The sequence below is a fragment of the Fusarium oxysporum genome, chromosome 5, assembly GCF_000149955.1.
Source record: "Fusarium oxysporum f. sp. lycopersici 4287 chromosome 5, whole genome shotgun sequence".
NCBI classification, from domain to species: domain Eukaryota; kingdom Fungi; phylum Ascomycota; class Sordariomycetes; order Hypocreales; family Nectriaceae; genus Fusarium; species Fusarium oxysporum.
In genome coordinates this window covers 4,832,794-4,853,814 of record NC_030990.1, presented here as the reverse complement: position 1 = coordinate 4,853,814, position 21,021 = coordinate 4,832,794, and the positions used below count along the sequence as shown (strand labels likewise).

Below are 21,021 nucleotides of genomic sequence, written 5' to 3'. Positions count from 1 at the left end.
TACACCAGTTAACCTTTATATAATAAATATAGAGCATCTAGCTTTTTCCTATAAATTAAGAGCTATAACTAAAGCTTCTTATAATGGGTATTACTATATCAGAGGAAGTTCAGCTGGATTGGAATCCTTTGCATTATAATAGTTGAAATAAGAGTACTAGAAAAGGCCTGCACCTAAATAAATCGACGAAGCAAGGCAAGACAAAGTAAGCTCCCCGGCGAATTTGCTGCTGTTCATGAACCTCCACCGTTAATCAACCACCCACTCCAGATAACTGGATATGGGGATCTCCGCGTCGGGCGGATGAAACTATCCGACGGGGAAATGTAAGGAAACGGATCCAAACTTAGCCGGGGAGGGTCGGCCGCCTCTAACTTAGAATAGACCCTCCAGTATGTATTTCGCCCCACTTGACCTCACGTATAAGACAATTACACAAGCTTGCCTTAAGATAAAGTAAAAAAACTTATCAACCAACTATAGCAGCTTGACTTTTATTGCAAGTAGATGTTCTTGAGAATCAGTGCTTATAGGGGTTATTGATACGATCTATTTATGTACTGCATGATTAATATACTGTGATTGGCAAGACGGGTAAAGTCAGACAACAGCCGCGAATAACAAGCGACTGTACGCCTTCTCAGGCCAGAGCGGGTGAGCGATCCCCGGCAGCACTCCTTTCAAATAGCCAAGTCAGGTCAATCCCGAATCTGCTTAAGCGCATCCTTGATAGCGGAGCTTCAGGACGGCTTTTGGCTCAGTCCAGGATGTAGCAGTGCGTGATGAACCTTATTGCACTCCTTTGGAAAGCTTCCCTTGTGCACTCCAATCTCTGGGCGTCAAGGGGCGGCTCACACCATGGGGGTGAAGCCTTTTTTTATCTTGGCTATGATGTCTGTATTTCTGCAGTTTGTCTTTCCGGGCCCCTGCTTGGCGCGTTCTTTGACTTAGGTGATCGGCGTTTCTTCGATCACGGCAACCCCATCTGCCGAGCCTCCAACCTATATGGGCTTGTAAGACAGTAGAGGGTGTCTCTTGCCCCGACCGGGGTTTGCGGCTTGCAGATATGGCCCACTCGAGATCGTTTGATATCGTGCGTGGTTGTGTGTTACAGGAGGTGGCCTATATGAACTGTGCCCTATCCCTCATGGCATACTCAACCTCTTCGCGTCTCTTAGCAAACCACTTCTCCTTCGTATCTTGACCCACCCCTCCATCATGACATCAGCATGTGGCATGTTGCTTGCCTCTATAGCGGCGTTGTGTAAGTCGTCCGCCAAATAAACCACAGACTTTCAGAAGAACCCCTCCCTAACATGGTCGTTACCTTGACCCATAGACACCTGCAGCGCTTCAGCTCTTACCTCATCTTTCTGTCCCAATAACGGGGACGTCTGTTTCCGTTGGGGTGTCCCTAAGGTATCCGCAGTGTCAGGCTCCGGCAACATCTACTTCCAAATCGAAGCTCCCACCACCCTAACATGGGCGGGGCTCGGCATAGGCACAGGTATGCGAGGCGCCGCTATGTTCCTAATTTATCAGAATGGTGACGGCAATATCACTCTGAGTACGAGAACCGGACGCGGCCATGTTATGCCCGAATACACAGAACGAAGTGAGGTCGAGCTGCTCGCTGGCTCTGGCGTTAAAAATAATAAGATGATTGCCAATATTCGATGCGGCGATTGCAGTAGCCTGAACCTCGAAGGCTCCAACCCTTGGATCGCCGCCTGGAAGAATGGCAACCCGCTTAACTCCACGAGTCTTTCCGCGAGAATCTTGGAGCATGATGGGGACAGCAGCTTCAATATCGACTTTGCCCAGGCGTCCATGAGCTCAGACAGCAACCCCTTCACGTCTAGTAGTAGTGGAGACTCAAGTTCCAACTCGGAGTCTGATTCTGATTCTGACTCCGGCTCCGGTAATGGTGCTATGCCAGAGGCAGATTACAGTCGCACGAGCGATATAGTGCTCCGTGCCCATGGAGTTATCATGTCTATTGTCTTCCTCGCCGGATATCCCCTGGGAGCCGTACTCATGACTATGATCGGAAAGTGGTTCATTCATGCCGGCTGGCAGGTCATTGTTTTCCTGGGTATGTGGGCCGGCTTTGCCCTTGGTTATGTCTATGCCCGTAATGATAGTGATGTAAGTGAACCCGGCCAGATACAGATGCATTAGCCCCATAGTAAAGCCACGCGTGCTAACTATATTTCTCTAGTGGTGGAAACAAGCTCACACAATAATGGGCACCATAGTCGTTGCACTGATTGGCCTGCAGCTTATTCTGGGTTGGGCTCACCATCGGTACTTTGTGAATCACGGCAAGCGAGGACTCATCAGCCACGCCCATATCTGGTTTGGACGAGTCCTCATGATCCTTGGTATCATCAACGGAGGGCTGGGTCTTCAACTCGCAGGCTCGCCTCAATGCTATGTCATTCCGTATTCTGCCGTTGCTGGTATCGCCGCGGTGCTCTATATCACTGGCATTTTCGTAGGTGGGATGAGAAAGACTGCACGCGCGAAGCAAATGTCGCCTCAGATAATTCAGGAGGAGCAGTAATAATTCGGAAAAAACAGGGACATGGAGGAAAGGGAGTTAAAGGGACTTTTGGAAAAGTTTAGTATAATAATGCACTCTGTAAGTGGGCTATCGCGGCCCATATAACCACCTATTAGCTCTTAAGATATAATATAATAACTGGCTACAACTTAGGGATAGTTATTATTATGAAATTTGCAAATCTAGGTCTACTGGATTAGTAAAGAGTCAGTGAAATTAAAATTTGCCTTTTCACTAAGGTATTCTCGATTTCTGCTTGCAATTACGGGCGTCCAGTGTCTCGGCAAATAAAATCCATATTTTTTATAACTATTGCATACCAAACAATTTATTAGGGCCGAACTGCACAATATTGAAGCTTGCCGCCATTGTAGCCTTTATCTAAGTTTAAATGCTTCGTTCATAATCTGAATGTCTAGACCCTCTAGTTGCTTCCCTTGTTTATGGTTCCATCTAAATGTCAATGACTCTCTATTTAATATCCCATGAACTTAACACTCCCTAATTGAACCGCGGCCAATACCATACGTTCCACGATAGGAAAGGATTACATCAAGACGTGCCCGCAGCGCATTTGTTAATAGTTACTTTATGTTTGGTTAGGAATGGGGATAGGAAGAAGCCTTCTAATGCTCCACCGAACAATAACAGCCTATATCCTTATCCGCTGACCTCAGCCGCCGTATGGACTATATAGAGACCCGTTCTCGTTAGAATTTCTACTTGCAGATATGAGAGTTGATGGTTGAACCTGACTCTCCAGATTATTATGTCATAAACCCCTTGCAAATAACAGTAGCTAATGGGTAAGAAGAGATTATGGACCTTTAATTACTATTAGGCTGTAAGGATAATTTCGGGAGTATTCCGGCATCCTAGCCCTAAAAGATGCGGAATGCTAGGGTCATGAAGCTCCCGATTAAGGGAAGTAAAAAGAACGGCATGGTTATTAGTGAAAATGAATTTCTTGCGGACAAGGATCCGCTTATCGTATTTATAAACATGGGGACTTCAATGAATATATACCGTGCTTTGAAGTTGAGTTCCTCCTCTTGGTAAATCTCACAGATGGGTTGGGAAAAATAAAGAATAGGTAAACAACGGCTTGATATCCTTGTATAGCAAGGACTGCGTCTACCCTCGACGGAGGTTGGTTTTGTCTTAGCAAGTAACTTACTAAACTCTTTAAATAAGTAAAAGTCTAGAGTCCCTTCTTATATTGCCTATAGCTAAGTATCGTTAGGAGTGAACTCACCATCCTTCCGATCAGCTAATTGTTTAGCAGAAAGAGGCCCTTAAGTGCAGTCCCGTCTGCCAAATTGGGTCTAGAGGTCTGAACATTGAAAAGGCTGGCTATCGAGTTCCACATCTGACAGGAAAAAATACAAGTTTCATAATTCCAGCGCCTACTAAATAGGACACTTGCAGCTAGTAACAAAGGGAGGGCAATCGCAGCACACGGGATCCTTAGCCCAAGTGATGTGAGCGCCAAGGTTATACATATGGTTTAATGAGTTATACTCTGCGTACACCTTATTGACCCTGCTGGTCTTAGGGTTCACGAACACTATGTGGATGCCAAAGGTGCGGCCTACGGTCGGGTACTCAGGGATCGAGAAGTCGCCCTTCCAGTAGAAGGTGAAGGTATTGCAACCGTAGGTGACCAATCCCTTCTTCCATTGGTTAGGATTATTCTTGCGGATGAGTGCCTTAATAAACTGGGCGCGATTTTCAAAGATTGGAGGGAAATTATCGGTCTGTGACGAAGTATTAGGATATGTCCTCGGACTGGGCATAAGGCTTGAGAGAACAGGCAACATGCCTTGGCCCACTTCTCGATATTCTTCTCAAGATCACCGCCTACGGCAGTGGTTATCCACCATCGCGTCTGGGAGTATATTTTGAGGTCCTCATCAAAGGTCTTCTTGGCCATCCTGCCGCCGTCTTCGATACCTGAGAAGGTCGAGATGTACTGGTTGAGAAGGGCCTCGAGTTTATCGCGGGGGACGCAGGTCATAGCCTTGCCTTGATACGACTCTTCATTGGTTTCTTCATCGTAGTACTTGTTATATCCGTACTTGGCAATGTGGGGGATGCCCTCGTGGGGATGGAAGTTCTCCGCGTTGTTGTCGGCGTCGTTAGAGTGCTTACGGCGAATGCTGGAGGCCATGGCCGAGAAGGCGCACGCCAGGACGTAAAGAACGAGTGATACCTTCATTGAGAGTTGGTAAATCTTTGGTGCGGTTTCTAAGGTAAATAAGGTGTAAATTGTTCATGAGTCGACTGCCATAATAACTTGTAGTAGGCGTCTCTTTTGAGATACTTATAATCTGGGGTCTCAACGAGGCTATAAGAGCGCCATGGTAATGGCTTGGAGTAACTTTAAGCTATTGAAACTTTAAATGCCAACCTCCGAATAGTTACTGTGGGGAAGTCTAGGTTGATAGCTGCAATGAGCGAGTTTCTAATTTGGAACTTACATTTTTTGAATCACACTCAGTTAGGTACTGGATCACGATTAAAACCTAAAACGAACTTCTATCTCAGTCAAATGAAAATAATAGTAAGTAATAAGTAAAAGGCTACAGTACACTCCCCCATTCAACTTACAGCACTGGGTTCGTGTCATCCATTCCGTGGATTTACACTGCTAATACTTACAAGCCATTTAAGTTTCTCTAAGGATATTCCCTATTGTCCGAAATAGAAGTCTTGGGGTCTTACAAGGCTATCCTAAACCAGACCTCAACTCGTATATGGACGGCTCCTCCCCTTGTGAACACCGATCTAGACGCCCAGGTCTCACCGAGGCGGGCACTAGCTCGAGGAACTGACGCTCACGCGGTTCCTATTAGGCGTTTTTGGTGAGGATCACCGACACTGAGTGGCTATGGCGATTGGATGTGGTTGATGAATCTCTCACCTGATGTTCAGTGTCTCACATTCGGCGTCACGCGGATACAATCAGGTGACGCATCCAGGCCGTGCATCTAAGTTTATTTAGTAGTCTTGCAGAGGGATTTAGCATAATAATGTGGAAACTAGCAGATATCAAGTCACTAAAAATACTAAATACCTTTGTAGAAGTAGTAGCTAGATAATATACTAGGGTAAGAGTAGCAGTCGCCGAGATAGCGGTGTCCGCTGTGTAATGAGTGTAACAGTGGTCTAGCCAGTTGCGAATGACTCTAAAATCGATCGAATCGGGGGTCATATTTGTCGAGCAGCAAGAATCAGGAGCGCAGTGTCCGGACAACAGCGAAAGATGACTTTTGCTTCCAAGTCGATCGTTCTGCTTTACATGACTTGATCAGTTGCCTAGGTCGCCTTTTCGGGTCTAACAACTTCCCTCGTATCAGTGCTCTTATGGCTGGTCAGCAAGATTTGGGATCGACAATATATTGACCAGAATTTGTTCACTTCGCAGGACGCTGCAACCCTACAAACGGGCAGCAAATGTGATGCTTTCAATTTCAAAGGGTTATAAGCCCTATTCGTACTTTTTTAGTAGGCATCCGACTGATATATAAGTTCATTCTTCTAATCAAAACGTAGAGGATGCCTGATATCTACAAGCATTAAGGCTAGTCAGCTCGCGTGAGACGAATGAATGCAATTGACAGTAGCAAGTCGCGTGTTAGCGCAGACATTGCGCGCATTATGGCACCGAAGCTATCATATGGGCGCCCTTATGATTTGAGCGCATACATAACTTTGCAGTCCCATGGGACATCGGGTTCCCACATGAGATATTTTCCTGTTGAAGAAACAGCTCTATTTCTGGACTCGCTCTTCGTGCTCCTGAGCCACAGAAATAGAAAGAAAGAAAAATCAAGTAGAGAGCTGGATCAGACATTTGATACAAGTGACAGAGAGATTTTGCTTTTTAGTTCGGAGTTTGATAAGTGTTTTAGTTTCACTCTCCTCATACTAAATCAGATTCTCACTAACAGCATACCAAAAGACCGACAGGTCCACGACTGATGACCGGCGTGTGCGTCTCCGATCCAGCAATACGCCGTGCGATATGAACACGAATGCATACGGTTCATATTGCCAAAGACGGCATCGAGGAATAATTCAAAGACCTGCATTCCGAAAGACCTACATTGTTTGTACATCGACGGGTAGATGCAAAGCTCTTCACATCCATAGTTATCATGTAAGAAGCTGCGCCCAGTTTGGTACCCCGCAATCCTGAGACCGCGATATAATCTTTGCTTGTCCTCAACTGCTTATTTAGCTTAAATAAGCCACAGACTGATGATCAGGTTGTGGCTTACGAGTGAAGCCAGCGCGGTATTAACCGAGTCCCGCTTTGTTCGCATTCTATGGACAATTCATTAAGGAGGGGGGAAGGGCAGCATTCACACCAGTATACCTACAGTAATTCAGGGCGCTATTTTGTTTGTGTAACACCTCCAGCGGATCTACTGCCCGCATATATCATCCTCCGTCTCACGACGGAGAATGCAAAGGCTAAGCAAAAGCGTTAGCAGCAAACGTCCGTTCTAACCATACCGAGGAGCAGCATTCCATGCTCGATCGTCTTATACGTGCTGTATAATAACAGTACGTTGGGGACTAAAGAGTCAGGATGAGCTAATAAAATAAAGTGGTCCGGCTATGACTATGTCCGGATCCGAAGAGTTCCTCGTCTCGCTGATTAGTGAGCGGATGCATGGAGGTTTGTGTTCTAGACTTTTCGTCGCGTAGCTGCGATGTAATAGGAGAGCGAAAGGTACATCCATGATTACAGATGAACCTTATGGCTTCTGCCCCCTCCTGTCTCCGCACGCGTGCTAAGGCTTTAGAAGGTCGCTACTAGATTTGGAATACAACAAGTAAGCTATGAAGTACCGAGCATTAACCTGTCGACTCTACATTCTATTACAGCATAGAGATGGTGGCTGGTAGCGGTGAACGGGCTCACCGACCCTCTCTGTCGCGCCCGGTTTACCTTGTCACAGCTCACTTGCTGCTTAGCGCCTATTGCTGAAACGCAGGAGATCACCACTCTGCAAGCTTCCACCATGACTCCTTTCATCTTGTCACCACCAGCCTCACATCCCTTCGGTCCCAAATGCTAAGGGTTCAAGCACATGCTTCACCCTATATGATACTGACTCGCGCCACACAATACGCCAAAAGTTAAGGGTGTAGGCGTCAGCTTGAGGAAGGTTTCGGGGAATTTACCCGCGACAGGCTGTTGGGCCGTATAACCAAGACGGTCTGATCTGCCGGTGAACGCGATACGGATACTATGTAAGGAAATGTGCTCACCTCAGACACATGTAACTTAGGCTACTTCATAACGCCTTCGGCTCACACAGTATTGCTTTTACAATAGGTCTATTCTACCGATGGAAAGAACTTCGTCCCAACTTCTCCATATCATACGCCCCTCCAATACACCTCTGACACATGATGTTGAGCCACACTGGGCAGCACTTCTGCCATCTGAGTTCATTACCCCTCTTGTCTCTTTCTCTTACAGGGTATTTCCTTCTCTTATCCTTTAGAGATAAGAGTTCCCCGATATCAAACGCCTCGTCATGACTCATACCACCCGCAATGAAACGGCAGACTGCTTTGTGGGGAGCACAGACCCTGCCTACAGATTGGAGCCTCGGTCCCGTCTTTGTCGCCTCCATCTCCTTCGTCTCTTACCATAGCGCTTATTTCCCAGCATATAAGCACACTATTGACTGTCATAACAACATGACTCTGTATCAAGGGTGCGCTTCGGCTGGCGCTGATTGTTGCTCATTCACCAAAGCCGTTCCCATATCCGTCGGCATATAAGGCCGTGTATTCTCGCCCATCTCGCCTGCTCATTGCTAGGCCATGGAGGCACGCTGACTCAAACCGTCTACTCAACTAACTACAACCACTTTCACAATGTCAATGTTCATGTCACTACCCAACTCCGCGGCAGCTCCTCCTCGCAAATGCTACTCGGGTGCCAGTAGTGCATTTGCTAACCCTAATGAGGACTGGACCAAGATCTCTGACACTGCTGAGCGTCGACGGATACAGAACCGCATTGCTCAGCGTAACTACCGTACGTTCTCTCCGCTAACTCCGAGACGCTAATTTACACCGGACTTGACTCATGAGGATTCCAAAGCTGATTCCCAACCATAACTGACATAAGCGCTCGCTCATAGGCAAGAAGCTCAAGCGACGCCTCGAGGACCTTCAGCGCCGTGCTAGTTCTGCTGACCCTTCCAGGCCCGATAAGCAGGCCCAGGAGACCACCGAGTCAAAGCGATCCTTCGAGTCACAGAAGTCGCAGCCCGCTACCTCCGCCAGGCCAGTCATCTCTCAGAGCCAGTTCATGCCTCCTGGGGATCCGACTGACAATCTCTTCTTCACTGGAAGCCCTGACGACCAGTCTCGCTCATACAGCGTTTCCCAGTTCACATACTCAACAAATCCGGCTACTAATAACAACTTTATCACGCCCTTCGATTCCTCTAAGGCCTATGCAGCTATAGGTACTACCGACGCTGAGCCTAATTACCTAAATGCTTCCGTCGCGCCTATAATACCTTCTCCCAGAACGCTATTTAGCAATATGAGTGAGCAGGAGACATACACCAGCGACACTGAGCTGACCCCTTATACGACTTATGGCTATATGTCGCCCATGGACTTCAACGCTCCGAGCCCCTACGACCAGTCTAACCCTCATGTGAGTTGTGCCACTCAACGCCCCGCAGGGTCACTCGAGACCCATGTATCTGATAGGATTTATAGACTCCTCCGCTCTCGATATTTTTGGATAATTCAGACACCTATTTCAAGGCCGAATAGGAATATCCTATCATGCATCGGTCGATGCCCAATTCGCCCAGGCTGATGCGGCGTCGATGCAACAACAACAGCGGTAGATGATAACGCGTGTCATCGCTTCGCCCAAGGATGGAGAAGATAGAATCGAGGCTGAAGCTGAATATGTGTCAGTTATATTAGGCTGAGTGAGTTGCGTCGCGTGTCTACTCTCGCGTTCAAAGTCAAAGTGAAGGTCAGAGGCGGTCGGTAGAAGATCCTGGCGCGTGACGGACGGAGCAACAGACGTACGTGAAAGCTTGACAGAGATGGAATAGCGCGCCGAATCGGGGACAGACAGCCCAGTGTATCGTATCAGTCGAGTGGTAAAGTAAAACAAAGGTTCAATGAAGAAAATAAGGCCCGGGCCGATCCATCGTCCGAGGTTCCAAAACGCGGCTTTAATTTCTGGACCAAGACACGTAAGAATACAGCAAAACATCACGTTCTACCCTACTTGCAGCATCGGTCGTCGTGGCTTTTATTAGAATTTTCCTTTAATTAGTCATTGACTTATTCTGGGCTTTGTTTAATGCTTGTCCTTCTAAAAAGCGGCTGGTGATGATAAGAAATATATTCTCTGACAGTTTTCAGAAGCAGGATTCCTTAGGGTTAGGGTTAACTGCATCATCAACTCATCGCTTGCGAGTTTCACGGTCTTAGAACTGGATAGACCCAGCAATGCTAATGATAACAAATCGCCGCCCATTCGGGGTCCGATGATATCCGACACAGGTTTTGTTTTCCTTCGTTCAACGTTTTTTCCTAAGCTGGACTACAAATAAATCGCTCTCAACTGCTCAACTTCCTCTTTGTATTATCTTTTCGGTCGGCCCATAAGCTGCATTCATCCATAGCCTTGGTTTTCATTTCCAGGTGCGTCTTATTGTGCCTCCTCGCCTTGCCAACCATCGAAAATGCCGGAACTTCACGACAATGTGTCACGTGTCAAACGCTTCAATTTTCTTGGGACCACCATTTTTGTCGGCCTTCGTGCAGCAGATGTGTGACTGCAGCGCGCCCTACTCGAGAAGGGCTGGGCATCCAAGTTGGTCGAGAAGGCGGGTGGGCAACCCGTAAGCCTTGTGGATCCCATCACTGCACAGATACAGCCATGCTTCAACGTCATCTCTCTGATGGCTCTTGGCAGCAGCTTGAAGCAAATTCTGACAATGCTCATCGTATCGGAACAGGACACTCCACCAGCCTTAGCCTTCTTGATTGCACTTTTGAACACCATCTTCAATTCTCTGAACACGCTTTTCTCTGTCTGGGATGTAACGTCACAGTCACCTGTTACCATCCTCAGGTTGCCCCCAATGCTGCTTGGAATTAGCATATATGCGGTTGGTATCTCCGCCGAAATGACATCGGAACTTCAGCGGACGATATTTAAAAAAGAATCCTAACAACAAGGGTAAACCATACTCTGGCGGCCTGTTTTCTCTTGCTCGGCACATCAATTACGGGGCTTATACACTCTGGCGAGCATCCTATGCCTATGCCTCTGCGGGATGGCCATGGGGTCTTCTTACGGGCTCCTTTTTCTTTCATGATTTCGCTACTCGAGGCGTCCCAGTTTTGGATCGATACCTTTACAGACTGAGTCAGAACTTCATATCTCTCACCTTGACATGATATCTAACCATTTTATAGTATGGCGATCGATGGGCAGCAATCAAGCCTCGTGTTCCGTATCGTCTGCTGCCATATGTTTATTAATAGTCATAGCGCCTTCGCTGTTGAAACTACCGAGAAGAGCGGAATATAAGGGATACATATCATGGCATGTCTAGCTAGAACGGAGCAACGCAAAGATTAATCGTGCCAATACTCAATTAGTTCACAATAGGGCTCATAGGAGATTGGTCATTAATACATAGAAATGATCACTCTATTAATGAGATCACATAGTTGAAAAAACACTATGGCAAACTCATAGTAGCACATTAGTCGATTTAGGAATCTTAGCCTTACCCCCAGCGAGATTAGTCCTTGCTGATCTCCTGTCGTCTTCGTGGAACAACTAGATAGCAGACGGAGGACTTTTGAGCGCTATACCTACAGATCCATAAAGAATAATCAGCGTAGCTTTGTAAGCTCGTAGTACTGAATAAATCTCCAATACCTTACCAGAGAAAAGATAGAGGTAATTAACCACGTATCCCAGCTACACTCTTTCATTGATGAAGGACGCATGACTTGCAAGAGCTTTCCATGCAGCAAGCGCTAACGGAGATTCGTGATCATCGACTGCGGGGAACTTGTTAATTCCATGTCAACACCTTCTCGAGGTTAAGGCCATCAAGTAGGTTCAAGTCGGAGATAGTGTCATGGGCCTTGTTCATGATAGCATATAGCAGTGATAAAACATCTTAATTAATACCTCCTTAGTATTTATATCTTTAAACCTAGGCCTATAGCTATAATACCATAAGAAACTGAAGAAACCTTAATAAATGATATATTTAGGCTTTTAGAGTATAGTTCTGCGTAGTATATTATCTCTTTAACCTATAGCCTCTCTCCTCCCTACTTCCACTCAACTTTAATAGGGTCATGGTTTCTAGAGAACTTTTGGCCCCGGAACCACAACTCAAAGCGTATATCAGCTGGAGCTACAATCACATGGATGTCAAACTTGCAGTTATAATACTTATATCCTTCACTAAAACAACAGAAGCCACGCTTCTCTTTTAGCTCAAGCTCATGTTGTTGGACGCCTGTGAGGTCGCTTTTCACGTTACAAAGTTTCTTGACACCCGCTGTTGATCGGAAGGGTAGAAGACTTAGTTAGCCCGATTTCTGATTTGGAGGCATGAGGCATAGTTTATTTGCCATCCTGGCAGGAGCCACAAGCACATACCTTTCCGCAGACTTCGGGGGAGGACATCAACCTCGCTTCGAGAAATGACAATCTGGGAGTTCCAAGACCTACTTGTCTGGCCTGGCTTCAATCTGATAACGAACTGCTTCACCAACGGTTCATTCGGGTCTACCGAGTCCCCCTATGTCCTAAGTAAGTATAATTGGAAAGGCTGGAGGCGGAATTCCCGAATGTATACCTTGCGAATAATCCACTGGACCTGGTTCACGGCCCATCTTTGACCAGGGTCATGGTCATCCTGCACAATCTCCTCATTGAAGTGACGCTCTGGGTTGTATATCTCGCGGACCACGACACCGTAGCTTGCTCGAGCGATGTATGAAGCCAAGACTGGTTTGTTTCCTGTTTCTATGCGCTGCTTGTGATCTTGGAGGAGGCCTCTTACAACAGTAGTTTGCGGGAATCGACTAGGAATGACAGAGCAATTGCGAGCGCTGGGGTGGTTGAACCGGTTGAGGTGTTCCCGAATGCGCTGTTGCACATATTCAGAGCTGCCCAGTCCTCCAGAGAGAATCATGCGTGTCTATGATTTGTATCAGCGAGAGACTAGAGTGTTGGCGACTGGGAAACCTACCACTTGCTCAGTAGGTTTGTTCTCCGCCATCCAGTCTAATTGTTCCTTGATTATGTGTATGATGCGTTCGACATGGGGATCGAAAAGGGCTTGGATTTCACCACTATGTTTCAGTTAACTCATCGTATGATGTAGCTGAATTCTCTGTTGGAACCAACCTATCGAAGATCATGCGTCCTTCTTCAATTCTAAGCCCCCCATGGCTAAAATTATATGGCAGGCCAGGTACTGGGATCTTATAAACTGGGGAAGAAAATGAGGTCTCACCAAAATGGTGCTTGACAATCGTGAAACGCTCACTCATCATCAAGGTACCAGGGAGATCTGGATAATCATCCAGTACGCCCGGGTTAGAAGATAGTCGGTGCTCGACCAGATTCGCGAAAGCGGAGTCAATGAGAGTTGACCCTGTACCGATGCCGCTGACCTCGGCGATCTGAGATATCTGTACAATATCGTTCTCAACAGAAGTGACACGCACTAGTGAAAGGTCTGTCGTGCCGCCGCCAGCATCAACGGTCAGGAATATGTCCCCAGTTCCGAATTCAACGACGCCGCTCTTCAAAGTGTCAACAGCCGCGGCCTCGGCCTCCGTCAGATCGATCTGTGCAGAGTGTCCAGGGCCTTCAGTACCGAATCCAGCGTCGCGGATGATTGATCTGAATGTGTTGATGACTTCCATCCCTTTCCAAGTTGTAGGTACACTAAAGAGAAAGATAATGGTCGAGCTGGCCCAGTTCCTTACTCCAGTGCTTCGTTCATACGTGCTCTTCACATGACGGTAGATGCCTCGAAGGTAGTCGGTAATGCATCTTGCGACGTCTTGAGTGCTCCGTGGAACATAAGTCAAGCCTCCTTGCTTCGCCTCGTCATGGGTGGCTTGATCAAGAAACACCTTGAAAAGTCGACGTTCCGTCTTCCCATATGAGAGATGAGAATCAATAATATCACATTGAAACCCCCAAGAGGAAACAGTATTGTCTTGGTTATAGACCAGACGGGTTGGAACTTTTCGTTCGCTTTGCTGGTTATTTCCTGGCCAGTTATCCAATATGTCGATGGTGCCAGTGGAATATAGCAAACCGACACCTTTCAACTGATCAGTTACCTGTAATGTATCTATAGCGCTATAAAGAATTCGCCATCTCACCTGTGAAGGTCGTGCCAAGATCGATGGCTACTGTGGCATCTGGCCTTTTAGTCATCCTGGGAGCATAGGAACAGCGCTCTGCCTTGCAGTTTGGTGGTTGAGGTAGTGTAAAGATTGTTGGACAAGTTAGCGTAGCGCAACGCGAGAATATATTGGAAATGAATGAAACTTGTTGAGCGAAGATGGGGAGTAATTGAAATCCGAGGTGCAATCTTATAAACATTTCAACTTGCCTGTCAGCGGGGCTAGACGGGAATTGCATGGGTAAATCTAAAAATGGTTGTTTATTAGGGTCCTCGGAGAAGTACTGTGATGGATGAAAGCCACTTTTCACCAAATGCGGCTTGCAAAAGGCCTAGACCTTCTCGAGGCGGCGTCGGTCACTCAGACAAGGCCAGAACCACGGCGACAGGCTTGGTACTAGTACTTATGGCATGCTGTTCTTAGTTGATGCATTCGCACGACTGAGATGGAGAGTTTACATACGACATTAAGAATAACCGAGGGGCTTCGTCACGCCGCACCAACGGCGTGCTCCCTTGTCGTTCTATAAGACCCTTGGTATTTGCTCATATCGGTGTCCATCTCACTTGCCTTACACCTGAACAATGCTCTTCTTATCATAATGAAATTCACACATACTTCCTTCACCTCTCCCGGGACTACCACAAACCCAAGTTCTTCCTCCCTTCCTTCAAAGTTCGAAGAATTAGGATCTGCCTCAATTTCCATGTCTAAAACACACTCGAGCCTTACCTCCGCGTCCACAATTGACAGTGGAACAGATGCTAGCGCCGGCCAAACCAGTCCTCAGGAAACAGGAAATAAGGCGAATAACCGGATTGAGCCCGGTGCTGTTGCTGGAATAGCCATTGGGTGCCTCTTTGCTGGTATATTTGTTGGTATTTGCTTTGCATGGCTCCTTCAGCGCTTTACTAAGCGCCGTCCGAGGCATCGCCGGGCAATCCGTATCGTCCGCGCCCCTAAGAACCCCGATACTGACAGCCCAGGGAGTATGGAGTCGTCAGACAATAAAATCAAGGTGGAAAATTTCATCTTGCAAGCAACACCCGACAGAGAGGTTGTTGGCATGTTGCAGCGGCTAGAAGTTATCATGGAGCAGCACATCGAGAACTACTACCACGTTAAACCGATAGACATCGGTGTATCAGTTCTGGCTGAGCAGCTCACGAATCTGGGCATCAGCCAGGATTCCTCGGGGTTCGGAGCTGAGGCTGTCGCTAAGTGGTGTCTGCATCCTACTTCTCGTCGATTGGGCCTTCAGCATGTTGTCTCGCATGTTCTTTTCAACAGTATTGACTGCAACTCCCGGAACGGCATATCATTGCTACCAGGACCTGCAATCAACTTCCTCCGGTCTATTCGCTCAATCGATAAGTCCCGACAAGACTTTAATGGTAAGATTCATTATGGCATCTTTTTGCGCGCTCCTTAACCTGACCGCTAACCCCTCTTCCTCCTCCTAGTTATGTCCGTCGTCTTGACAAAGTGGCGTACCCTGTCCGCCCTGCTACTTCATCCCAACCCCAGTGAGAGAACGCCCCTTGAGGTGTCTGAGCGTGCAGTGAGACATCAGGCAGAGGAGCTTGTTGAGGAACTGGATCCATTTCTCCACTGTTTCGTTACGCCTGATCAAGATAACTTGCAGAAACAGCGCCACCACATGTATTCCATCATCGTTGAGGCGGCTAAACTCGGCTATGCATTGTTTTCGCACACTGGCGACTGGCGGTTCATTTACAAAGACATGGGTACGCCAAGGGCTGCCGTTCTATGCGTCGGCTTGCAGAAGCTGAGCCATCGGGATGGGCGGCGACTCTCGTCACCCCAGCTGGTTGTGGAGCCACGTCTGGCTACTGTGTAGTGCCTAGTAGAGTTGAAGCCATATTCCTTATATTTACAGGTTTTAATTATCGGTAATTCACCAGGATTTCATTCACAGACTCATTTTAATTGATCCACTGCGGCTGAACAGCCCTAGTACGACACAAGGTGCTTAATTGGCAGCCTTGTCTTTGTGGCCAATAACAGTCACATGGCGCCGCCTTGTCGTCGACCTGAACTGCATATCGCCTGATCATCATGAAAGTCACTCGATGAGCTCCGTAGGTAAACGGAAGGCGGCTGAACAGCCCTAGTACGCCACAATGTGCCTAACTAGCAGGCTGATCTTTGTGGCCAATAAACAGCCACATGGCGCCGCCTTGCCGTCGAGCTGAACTGCACATCGCTTGATCATAATGTAAGTCACTCGATGAGCTCCGTAGGTAAACGGAAGTCAATAGAATTGCTGTAACCTGCAAGGCCCTGAGAATATGTTGCATCCCGCAAACGGGTATGTTACCCTCGTTGCTCTTCGCATGATCCCAGTACAGTATCCTATCTTCCATCCCACCAGACACGGAGATCTTCTTTCGGAAAGCGACACTGACGTATCACTCGTACGCAGCCGAGAAAGTTCTCGACAACCTCAACACCATTCCCCGAAGTACACACGCCTGCTGCTATGGCAGAGATTCTTCCAGCTGTGGGAGCCGTAGCTGGAGTTCTTCGCGTGACATATCAACTGATTACCCTCGCCATCGAGAGTGGCCAAGTCAGTGACGAAGTGCGCCGGAGCCTTGAGCTGGTCCGCACCTGCGAGCGAGACCTTCAACACCTTGTCGGGTTGCGCGAGGAATATCTGGATATCCTGGAGCGAAAGCCCATAGAGCTTGATCGCGTTAACACCATCATCAGGGCCGCACACCAAGGGCTCGCCGAAGTATGCAAGATTGTAGAGAAGTGCAGGCCAGAGGCAAACCAGGGCAGGATACCCTTCAAGCGCCGGTCGCGGTGGATTTTCCTTGACTCTACAGATTTCTACACACAGATACCTGTGGTCAGTGGCCACCATCGCGCGGTGCTGAATGAGATATCCTTTCTGCGGCAGATCGCTCTCCAGGCTCCAGTTCCAGTGCCAGACCAAGTGCAGAGCGAGAAGGTCGGATTGTCGCGAAAGAAATCCGTTGGTATCGACAATATTGCTCTCCTTGGCAACATCATGGGCGGCAAAGCTGGTTAGTATCTCTCTGTTGTGTCTTCTTCTTCTATCCTATCTAATGCTTTCAGCATCCAGGAGATACTCAACCCAGGGAAATCGAGACATGGTACCGGATTCTGCTCCTAACGACAATAATGCGCAGCCTGGCCAGCCTTTCCACTCGTCTGCGCCACCGCCATACAGGGCTGCTGATAATGTCCAAAGCTCTACTAGCCAGCGATCTTGGACTTCAACGCCAGAGGCAAGTGATACACGGTTTGATCAAGGAAGCCGCCAGGAGATGCAATATAGCCAACAGAGATATCTCAACTCTGCCGATATCCAGGCGACCAGACGCACTCCGAGCACACTACATGACACATTTTGGCACACTCCTCTCCGAGGATCTTCAGGCCTTGATTCAGATCCTCTTTATCAACCCAGGTCCTCTTATCCGGTATCACCGCCATGTGAAGATCAGCATAACATAACAGAATTACAGGCAATGCCGCAAACAATACACCTTGATTCTCTTGGGTCACGGTCTCCATACCAACGTCGCGGAATGTCTTCATTTCCTCAGTATTTCAACGCAACTTGCCAAGAAAATGCTTTAACGTCCAGCTTTTCAGGGAACGAAATAGAGAGTTTATCTCCTCCGGTATTACAAGCTCAACTACTGGGTCCTCCAAGGCTCCCTCCAATGGGATCTCCGGAAGGATAAAGATAAGAGGGGTGAATCTTAATATAAAATTTAATATATATTTATAAATTATGATTACTTAGTTATATTTATATAATCTTAAATATTATTATATTATATTATAATACTATAATACTATAGTATTATAAACTTCAATTCTTTAATACTAACCCTATTCTGACTGTGCACTTAACTATTCTAGGAGGTTAGGCTTTCCTATAAGTCCTTTACTTAAGGAAGCCAGTTATAATTTTTTATTAATGTAATTTTATTATTTGGCCTTTCTACTTACGGCACTGCTGTTTAAATAAAGGCTTAAGACAGCTGTCAGATCAGGGCATATTAGAGGGCTATTAATATACAAGCAACATTATATGTTTAGCAGAGATAATAAACTAAGTGGTCAAAACTTAGTGGCTTGAGTCTATTGTTATATTAATGTAAAACATTTGCATACCTGTGTGTAGTGTTGTAAGGAGCTGAATTAGTGGATACAGAATATGTCCCTTGATTGTGAAATAAGGAACAGCGCAATTATGCAGGTCTGACGACATGTCTGTTATCCTTAGTTGAAGGTCGCTCAGTGTAGTATAATAGTAGGCATCAGCTCCAAGGCGAACAATGGTTTCTATGGCAATAGCTTTCATGTGCAACTCGCCACTATAATGATGTCAACCCAGCCATGAATCGTACATAGTGGTATATTTCATGTTCATTAAATGTCATTCCAGCGGTCCGCACAGTTTCAGGGAGGATCACAAGTTGAACGGCTAGGCTTTCCAAAGACCTTTTTTGGGTGAGAATACGAGTCAAATTCTCATTCCAGTCGTGTGATATTTTCTGACCATGTTCGGAGTTACTTAAGACTTTGGCAAGCCTAGAGCGGCGTTCGGAATAATGGTGGTTTCAGGGGTAGTAGTTGTTTGCAATTCGGAACGAATTTTAAGCTAAGGCATTACACCATGGGAGAGCTACGGTCATGACGTTATCTAAACTAAGCTTTCTATAACCATCCATAAACGGAAGCTCAGCCAGGACAAGCCTGCAGAGCAAACATCTGAGCAAATAAGAACACCCGAGAAGGAACAAGAAACATAACCTGCACCTGCAATAGCTACAGGCTAGTTGAGACCAATATCGAGGTTTGTTGAATGAACATGATTGTGGGCAAAAACGCCACGATAAGGGAATCATGTTTTAGCTATTTATCCAATCAGATATTGGACTCTCCCTTGTGTCAACCTTTAAGCCAAGTTCAATAGATAGAGGGTATAGATAAACCTGTCTAGGCACCTCTGTTGCTGAGTTTCTCAGCTGGGAAATAAACGAAGGCCGGGATTACAGTTGTTTTACCAATGTGAATTACATTATTCACAATGAGGTTGCAGCTATCCAGCATCCAGGTTGTTGCCTCTGTGGTACTGCTGCCGGTCTCCCAGGCATTCAGCATCGTAACAACTAATGATGCAAACGCTCTGGCCTCTGCGATATTCGGTCAAGGCATAACCATTCTCCAGGCCTCTTTCTCAGGCGCAACAGTAAGTTCTGGAACGTTTTCCGATGGGCCTTTTGGTATCGGAAGCGGTGGGATACTCACCTCTGGCGCTGCTGTTGGAGCTCTACCCAACGGTGACCACTATGTCAACAACGGAGCACCTGGTTCGGATACATATTGCAATGCAAACACTTTCAATGCAGCGATATTAACTGTCGACTTCTTCCTCAATCCAACCTACAGCGGTGTCAGAGTTGAGCTTATTCTTGCATCGGAAGAAGAAGGGTAAGTCGCACTCTCATGTGAACCAGAAGCAACCATTCAACTGATAATGTCCAGCGGCTCTGCTGACCCCATCGGCATCTTCGTTGGTGGCACACAGTATGCCTTGGATCCCAATGGGAATAAGATAACCGCGACCAGTCCTTATCTTGCGCAGCCAATTGGCATCACACCGCCTGACAGCGTGACCTCATATCCCGGCTCATCACCACCTTTCTGGATTGATATCCTCACCTCTGGTGCTCAGACCATGGTCATTGCCATTTGTGATCAAGGAGATTCAGAGTGGGACTCGGCGCTCCTGATCAACGCTGAGGGTTGTATTGATTGTGATACTGATGTCCGCCTCGCTTATGTGACGACTACGACTACATTACCACCGGGTGAGGCGACTTTCACCTCTACGACCAAGGCTTCAGGAACTGTGTCTGGAACAATCGGGATCGGAGTAACAGCGGACGAGACCACCACCACTACAGCAGAGCCTACCACAAATACTACGCAAGACTTTACAACTACAACTGAAGAGCCCACCGCCACTACTCAGGAGACTACGCCTACAGAAGCATCAACCGAGGCCAGCAGTACGTTCACATCTTCAGAAGAACTGCCGGATACCACCACAACAACTCTTGTGACAAGTGATGCGACGAAAGAGTCTTCAACCATTGCGATTGAGTCAACTTCTGAAATCATCACTACAACATCCCTTGATTCTTCCACTCAGAGTACAACGGGTACAGAGACGATCAGTACAACGGATACAGAGACGATCCGTACTTCTGATGCCCTCATTGATGGCACCACCACTTCTTCCGGCTATGTTAAAACGCCCATCGCGAGTTCAGCAGTCTCAGCCTCTACCGATGAACCCACCGAGAGCTTGAGTAGTGATATTTCAACTCAGGATACTGCAGGTATGTTATAAGCCCAGGCTACCACAGATTATCATCGACCCTATCTGCAATGACAGGCCCTGCTAGAAGTCATCTATAACATTATCAGCTGTAACGAGGTCAGTACTAATATTGGATCCAGTTCCTAAGCCTGACATTACGACGACAGTAGAGTCTCTGGAAGACACCACAGTCCAACAGACTGAGCCCTCGACTGACTTAAATCGTCCCTCCTCCCCAGGGTCTGCGGAGAGAACAAGCTCTAGTAATAGTAAGTCTCCAACAGCCGTAGAGACAAAAACCCGATATGCTGTTTGTTGTTTCTCTATACAAACTATCTAACTCCACATTCTTATTAGCCATTACTTCAACAGCTGGGGGTATACCAACTCCAGCAACATCGACAGTTGCTGCCTCATCTATTATGCCGACCAACCTACCTGTGATTGGGACATTTAGGTTCTTTGGTTGTCTCGGTTCTCCAGCTGGCTACCCTAGCTTTGAATTAATCGGCGAAGGACCCGACATGACTACTGAAGAATGTGATAAGAATCGGCACTGGATATGCTTATATTGGTATCTACTTAAGGT

At 47.0% G+C, this 21,021-nt stretch overlaps 7 protein-coding genes across 7 annotated transcripts; 5 read left to right on the top strand and 2 right to left on the bottom strand.

Annotated features, from left to right (window-relative positions):
• Positions 1-1,218: 1,218 nt before the first annotated feature.
• On the top strand, positions 1,219-2,566 carry FOXG_02638 (uncharacterized protein; the record flags this gene model as incomplete). The annotated part of the gene is made up of 3 exons (XM_018380103.1): positions 1,219-1,264; positions 1,340-2,148; positions 2,222-2,566. The coding sequence occupies 3 exons, from the start codon at positions 1,219-1,221 to the stop codon at positions 2,564-2,566; spliced, it is 1,200 nt and encodes a 399-aa protein (XP_018236288.1).
• Positions 2,567-3,975: 1,409 nt separating this feature from the next.
• Positions 3,976-4,784, bottom strand: FOXG_02637 (uncharacterized protein; the record flags this gene model as incomplete). The annotated part of the gene is made up of 2 exons (XM_018380102.1): positions 3,976-4,323; positions 4,389-4,784. 2 exons carry the CDS (start codon positions 4,782-4,784, stop codon positions 3,976-3,978), a joined length of 744 nt encoding a protein of 247 aa, XP_018236287.1.
• A 3,683-nt stretch (positions 4,785-8,467) lies between these two features.
• FOXG_02636 (uncharacterized protein) lies at positions 8,468-9,385 on the top strand (the record flags this gene model as incomplete). The annotated part of the gene is made up of 3 exons (XM_018380101.1): positions 8,468-8,630; positions 8,737-9,263; positions 9,329-9,385. The coding sequence occupies 3 exons, from the start codon at positions 8,468-8,470 to the stop codon at positions 9,383-9,385; spliced, it is 747 nt and encodes a 248-aa protein (XP_018236286.1).
• Positions 9,386-12,408: 3,023 nt separating this feature from the next.
• FOXG_02635 (uncharacterized protein) lies at positions 12,409-14,066 on the bottom strand (the record flags this gene model as incomplete). Its single annotated transcript, XM_018380100.1, has 4 exons — positions 12,409-12,810; positions 12,862-12,964; positions 13,020-13,950; positions 14,012-14,066. 4 exons carry the CDS (start codon positions 14,064-14,066, stop codon positions 12,409-12,411), a joined length of 1,491 nt encoding a protein of 496 aa, XP_018236285.1.
• A 570-nt stretch (positions 14,067-14,636) lies between these two features.
• FOXG_02634 (uncharacterized protein) lies at positions 14,637-15,896 on the top strand (the record flags this gene model as incomplete). The annotated part of the gene is made up of 2 exons (XM_018380099.1): positions 14,637-15,429; positions 15,499-15,896. The coding sequence occupies 2 exons, from the start codon at positions 14,637-14,639 to the stop codon at positions 15,894-15,896; spliced, it is 1,191 nt and encodes a 396-aa protein (XP_018236284.1).
• A 642-nt stretch (positions 15,897-16,538) lies between these two features.
• Positions 16,539-17,545, top strand: FOXG_02633 (uncharacterized protein; the record flags this gene model as incomplete). Its single annotated transcript, XM_018380098.1, has 3 exons — positions 16,539-17,091; positions 17,144-17,330; positions 17,401-17,545. 3 exons carry the CDS (start codon positions 16,539-16,541, stop codon positions 17,543-17,545), a joined length of 885 nt encoding a protein of 294 aa, XP_018236283.1.
• Positions 17,546-19,133: 1,588 nt separating this feature from the next.
• FOXG_02632 (uncharacterized protein) lies at positions 19,134-20,462 on the top strand (the record flags this gene model as incomplete). Its single annotated transcript, XM_018380097.1, has 2 exons — positions 19,134-19,537; positions 19,592-20,462. 2 exons carry the CDS (start codon positions 19,134-19,136, stop codon positions 20,460-20,462), a joined length of 1,275 nt encoding a protein of 424 aa, XP_018236282.1.
• Positions 20,463-21,021: the final 559 nt, after the last annotated feature.